Below are 5,799 nucleotides of genomic sequence, written 5' to 3'. Positions count from 1 at the left end.
GACGTACCCGATATATATATATATATTAAACTATCAAAGCTAGCTTCGAAATAATTCATCGACGTTTTGGCTGATATATATATATATATATATATATGTATATATGTCACGTGTGTACATATGTGTTTATATATATACATATCGGCCAAAACAAGAACAATAATTGGGTGGGTTCATGAATGAGTCCCTTGGAGATTCAGGACAATTAATGCAGGCCGGAACGTACCTAACATTAACAGGTAGATTTGAAGTTATAACGTATTTTACTATATGTATATATGAATTATTATAACGTTAACATCAAATTTACGTGTTGGCTTCCGTTATCAACTTTGTCATTTTCGTCGTATGTCACTATCTTCAATAATATAGATAGAACTACAAGTTCATGTTATGATCTGAATTCCTGATCCCAGTCTGTCCTCGCACGACAGTCTTTATAAAGAGACTTGATTATCAGTTTGTAATCTTAACTACTACTAGACGATCGAAAATTTATTCCAATCTCTTCCCCAGGAAAAAAAAGATATATCAAAAGATCCTTAACATGGAGGGAGTGACCGAAGACATAGTGATTGTGGGAGCTGGAATTGCTGGCCTTACAACATCCCTGGGACTTCATAGGTACCTACACACACCCTTTGATCTCAATCTCCTTTTAATTTGAACGTGTATGCGTTACGTATACATACATACATACATACATGATCATGTTCGGCCATGGAGGTATAAAAATGGGTATTAATACCTTAATTAAATAACATAAATAATTTTAATTGCAGGCTGGGCATTCGAAGCCTAGTATTGGAATCCTCGGATAGTTTGAGAGTCACAGGTTTTGCCTTCATGACATGGACAAATGCTTGGAAGGCCCTAGATGCTGTTGGCCTTGGCTCCTCTCTTCGACAACATCATCACCGGCTTCTTGCGTAAGTAGGAGGACTCAAGCTCGATCTCCTCAATCCGTCCAGATTTTTTTCTTTTTTTCTTTTTCCAGATCATCATTAGATCCACTTATATGCATGCATGCCATATACGATGCAACTTCCACGTTGTTTTGGTTTTACTAACCAGCGCACATCTTCTATCGTGTGCAGGAATGTGACTACCTCTACAATTTCAGGGCTTCAAACCTCAAAGACGTCATTTGAAGCCAAAGGAAAACAGTAAGTTACAGCACTGAAAAATGATAATTGTACTTCTTCCTCACACACACACATATAACCTCTCGGTAGCTTGGGTTTACTGGCTTCAACTTTCATGTCCTGATCAGAGCGGTGATCATATGAATCTCTCGCAATGATAAAGACCATGCCCCAAGACCCAAGCAGGCCATCCCCTCCCATGCAATCAGACAAGTCATGAAAAAACCTATTTTTCTGCAAAAAAGACGACGGGCATTACAGCCATCTCTTTTCTATCCGAAGTTAATTTGTGATTCTTGGAACATTTCTTTCTAGTACAAAAAACGCAGCTATGTAAAGCTTAGATGACCAAAATTTTATATACAATAATGCTGGCTTTATTTTGATATTAGAATCAAGATGAGGCTCTTGAGCCAGACCGGATAATTTCTGTACATGATGTGATTTGCAGTTCAGAACACGAAGTTCGTTGTGTTCAAAGGAAGTTGTTGATGGAAACCCTTGAAGAGGAACTCCCAAGTGGCACGATCAGGTACTCTTCCAAGGTAGTTTCTGTAGAGGAATCAGGCTCCTTGATGCTTGTACATCTTGCTGATGGGACCATTCTCAGAACTAAGGTACTGTGTTTTTTTATTTTTTGGCAATCATACAAGGCATCTTAATTTTTATCTTCTTATCCTCTTGTTATATAATATTAGATGGTTAGACACAATTTATTTGTAAACATATCATCTAATGCCACATTATAAAATAGTGAAAGGATAATAAAAAAATAAATGATGAATATATATATATTTTTGGGTTTAAATATCTCATGTATAACTTAAATAATTAAATTTATTTGATTTTATGTTTTTAAAATAAGCGGTCTGACACGGTATAAGAGCAGCGACCTTAACTTCGAATCCTAACTTTACATGAACGCGCGCGTGGCATGCCACACACCATGTCTAATGATTTAATGAAATTATTCTAACAGTACTGTAGTATTCAATTTCATATATCTTACAGCTAATTAATTCATTGACCATCTAGGTAGATCATGTTTTGGATATAATTTCTAGGGATTTACTATTTTAGAATAAACTTAATTTGTGGATATATGGAAGGTTTTAATTGGGTGTGATGGAGTGAACTCGGTGGTGGCAAAGTGGCTGCGTTTCAAGAAACCGGCTTTTGCAGGGAGATCTGCCGTAAGGGGCATTGTTGACTTCAAGCGCAGTCATGGATTTGAGAACAAGTTCATGCAGTTCTTTGGGAAAGGTTTTCGATCTGGTTTTCTTCCTTGTGATGATAACATCGTCTATTGGTTTTTCATCTGGACTCCCTCCAGCCAAGGTAATTAACCACTTTAATTCCTATAACTCAGTGCTAAGTGCTTGATTCTTGGCTTTAAAAACCTACAGTTTCTCGACTCACAGATTATATATATTAGAACCAAAAATACTACTGCATTATGTGTGAGAATGCCTTAGCATTGTCACAATTTTCTTTTACATGTATCTATCTTGTAGAGAAAGAGATAGAAGATAACCCAGCTAGGATGAAGCAATTTGTGTTAGGCAAGCTTGGAAAAGTTCCTGATGAAATAAGGAATGTAATTGAAAACACTGAACTAGATGGTATGACATCATCGGCATTAAGGTACAGGCATCCCTGGGAGCTTCTTTGGGGAAATGTTAGCAAAGGAAATGTCTGTGTAGCCGGCGATGCACTCCATCCCTTGACCCCTGACCTTGGCCAAGGTGCTTGTTCTGCCTTGGAAGACGGCGTTGTTTTGACCAGGTGTCTTGGTCAGGCTCTACTGAAAAAACCAAGTGGGGATGATCAGAGACAAGATAAAATGAAAAGAGAAAGAGATCATGATGAATATAAGAGTATTGAATCGGGATTGAAGAAGTATGCCAAAGAGAGGAAATGGAGAAGCATTAACCTCATTACTACAGCTTATATTCTTGGTTGCATTCAGGATGGTGGTGGAAAAGGTATAAGCTTCTTCAGGGACAAAATATTAGCCAGATTCCTTGCTGGGGTGCTGTTGAAGAGGGCTGATTTTGATTGTGGAAAGCTTGTTTAGAAATTCTTAAAATGCAGTCAGTGCATATGCTTTATATAATTGCTGTTGCAAACTGCCATGTGTTTATCGTTTTGTTTTGTTTGAGGAATAAATGGTTTTACTTTGTTCTAAAATGTAATCAAGCGTACCGATAGCTAGGCTTGTGGTTTTCATTTGGGGTTCTATCTCCAAAAGTCAGGATTGAATCATTATTTTAAGTTTTCCTACTTCTAATTTTCTAAATCTTGTAGAGTTAAATCAAAGTACATGTTCTAAATGGACATGAATAGTATCACACTTGAACTAGTACTGGGACCTCAATTAACCAATTCATATCAATTTATAAATTTATTTTTATAGAATCTTCTTAATGTCTAAAATATTTCTTTTTACTTAAATATATAGAAGCTGTAAGGGTGGTTTTCTCTGTTCATATAGACCATAGCTGCTTTGCCTTGTTGGATATCAGACCAAGTACCCAATCACTTCAGACCAGAAACTGAAAAACCTTTCTTAGTTTGAATGAGCCGAATACGTTTATATTGAATGGGCTGTACAAATTTATTGTAAATGGGCTAACTAATTAAGATAGTCAAGCCCATATATCTGTTTGAATATAATTATTTGGGTCTTGTTTTTTTTTTTCCAAGACACTTTATCTTAATGGTGTAGAAGCAAGCTATGTCAACCACCAAGGTGGTAGCCCAGGTAAAGGCCAGGGGATTGTTCTTCCCTCCCTGCCTATGAGATCATAAGTTCGAAACGGTTTGCCTTAGTAAAACTTGTGAACCAAAGTCTTGAGAGCATTTGCATGCTGGCATCTTGGTGGGGTTATGGTGATAGGCTGCTCCATCTGAGATCAGTAGTTATAGCTCAAACCGAACATGTCATAGCAAGTCGGGGCCCTTGTGATCATGCCCAGAGGAAGAAGCTACACTAGCCGCCCCTCCCCACTCTTTCCAGATAAAAATAAATAAGCTTAAGTATGTCGGACAATATTACAAATTTGGGATCTCTACCATTATGAAAGGGAAGAAGATAGGATGGGATATTGGATACTCCCATTGCGTCACTTCACGCCAATCGATTTTGGAATGGATTTATCTTTTGAGCCTTCCACCTGCTAAAGTTGCGTAGGGTGGAGGTGATATCTTAGACTATGTGGTGGATACATACACCGATCTTATGTGATAGTCTGGGTCTTATTGAATGTAATGTGAGTCTACTCGCAGTATTTAGTTTGCATTTTGAAATGAAGTATTTTTTTTTTTTTTAATCTTTGAGTAATACTATGTAAATTGTAATATTCTCTCATTTTATAAAATGTCACTTTTATCACTTTATTAGGATCATCTTTTATTTTTTGTAATGAATAACTCCAGAGTTGGATGAATAATATCATCTCGTAATGGAATGAAACTGGGATAAAAATGTAGTTTATATGTACAATTTTCTTTTCCCAAAAAACTCGGGTGGCAAAAGCCGCTGCAATTCAAGAAACTGACTCTCACAGGGGCTGTGCAGATTTCAAGCGCAATCACGAGTTTGAGACAAATTCATGCAGTTCGTAATTGGGAATGGTTAAACTTAAAGATCTGGTCTTCTTCCTTGTGATGATAAGCATTTATAGAAGTATAGCCTCTGAGTTCGGCTACTTACAAATGTACTTCTTCTCTGACTGTAATATTACAAATTACAAAAGTCCATTCTTTTTTTTCTTTCTTCTTCTCCCTGATCTATGCAGTTCTTTGGGAATGGTATCAATTGGATTCCTTCCTCTCGAAATGCCAATCTGGGTTAATCATGTGTCCATAATTTCATTGCTACATATTGCATGTATGTGTCAGTTATAATTTATATGTGTGCTGAAACGTGGCAAGATTATCACCTTATGACTGAATATGGCATCTGTTGATGTTGTGTTTCGTATCCTGGACAACGGGATGCTCCGTCGGAATGGACCTGCAAGATCCAGAGGAACTTGGGCGGTATGGGATACCTCCAATTCTAAAGTTAGAATACTAGAATGAAATAGGAGCTTGAATGAGATATAACTACTAGAGAAGAAGCCCCTTACCTGTGTCCTTGGCGTGTGTGTATATATATATATTTGGTAGGGGTGGTCCCCTCGATTGTCAGTAGATTGTGTTAAGTCGTACTGTGCGCTGCACTAGTTGTAGGGTCTTCTCTATCTTATTTGCCATCGCCCTGTCGCGCTGTACACAGTTAGTCCCTTCTCCCTTCTGCTTGTCCCTGGTGGAAGGTGAGGGGTGGTGTTTCCACTACCCTGGTGGCAGGGGTGAGTGGGTGCTCATTTAATGCGGCGTGCCGGCCCTTTGCGCGACGGCTTCTTTGTTCATTTAATGCGGCATCTGTTGTGTGACCGTAAAGGCTGCAGGCCATGCTGGTGGCATGACCATCATTGCCACTGGGTGGGCCTTCTTGGGCTAAACCCAGCCTACCCCCTTTCATTCTTTTCTCGTTGGGCTATTCCTGGTCTGTCTGGATCCTGAGTGGGGCGAACCTTGCGCGGCCAGGAAGGAAAATTTATTCCCTTCTCAGCAACACAGGTGTATAAACTTGTTGACTAGTTGTTGT

General features: G+C 38.4%; 1 protein-coding gene across 2 annotated transcripts; it reads left to right on the top strand.

Moving 5' to 3' along the window:
* The first annotated feature begins 473 nt into the window (after nt 1-473).
* LOC121254089 (monooxygenase 2-like) lies at nt 474-3,655 on the top strand. 2 transcript variants are annotated; one of them, XM_041154053.1, is made up of 7 exons: nt 474-624; nt 783-929; nt 1,098-1,166; nt 1,597-1,762; nt 2,255-2,483; nt 2,660-3,238; nt 3,640-3,655. In XM_041154053.1, exons 1-6 carry the CDS (start codon nt 548-550, stop codon nt 3,220-3,222), a joined length of 1,251 nt encoding a protein of 416 aa, XP_041009987.1. In that variant the 5' UTR covers nt 474-547; the 3' UTR covers nt 3,223-3,238; nt 3,640-3,655. The 2 variants fall into 2 exon arrangements, with proteins under 2 accessions (XP_041009987.1, XP_041009986.1); XM_041154052.1 differs by lacking the exon at nt 3,640-3,655 and having other exon boundaries at nt 2,660-3,464.
* The last annotated feature ends 2,144 nt before the right edge of the window (nt 3,656-5,799 follow it).

This window comes from Juglans microcarpa x Juglans regia, chromosome 3D (assembly GCF_004785595.1).
Source record: "Juglans microcarpa x Juglans regia isolate MS1-56 chromosome 3D, Jm3101_v1.0, whole genome shotgun sequence".
Lineage (NCBI taxonomy): Eukaryota > Viridiplantae > Streptophyta > Magnoliopsida > Fagales > Juglandaceae > Juglans > Juglans microcarpa x Juglans regia.
Note: the sequence above shows the minus strand (reverse complement) of the source record. Positions and strands in the feature narration are given on the sequence as shown.

What these genes read in the sequence shown, in the direction of transcription:
- LOC121254089 (XM_041154053.1), top strand. Translation starts at nt 548, where the DNA reads ATGGAGGGAGTGACCGAAGACATAGTGATTGTGGGAGCTGGAATTGCT. An exon ending in ACATCCCTGGGACTTCATAG is followed by an intron (nt 625 to 782) that starts GTACCTACACAC and finishes TTTTAATTGCAG; the next exon opens with GCTGGGCATTCGAAGCCTAG. An exon ending in GGACCATTCTCAGAACTAAG is followed by an intron (nt 1,763 to 2,254) that starts GTACTGTGTTTT and finishes GATATATGGAAG; the next exon opens with GTTTTAATTGGGTGTGATGG.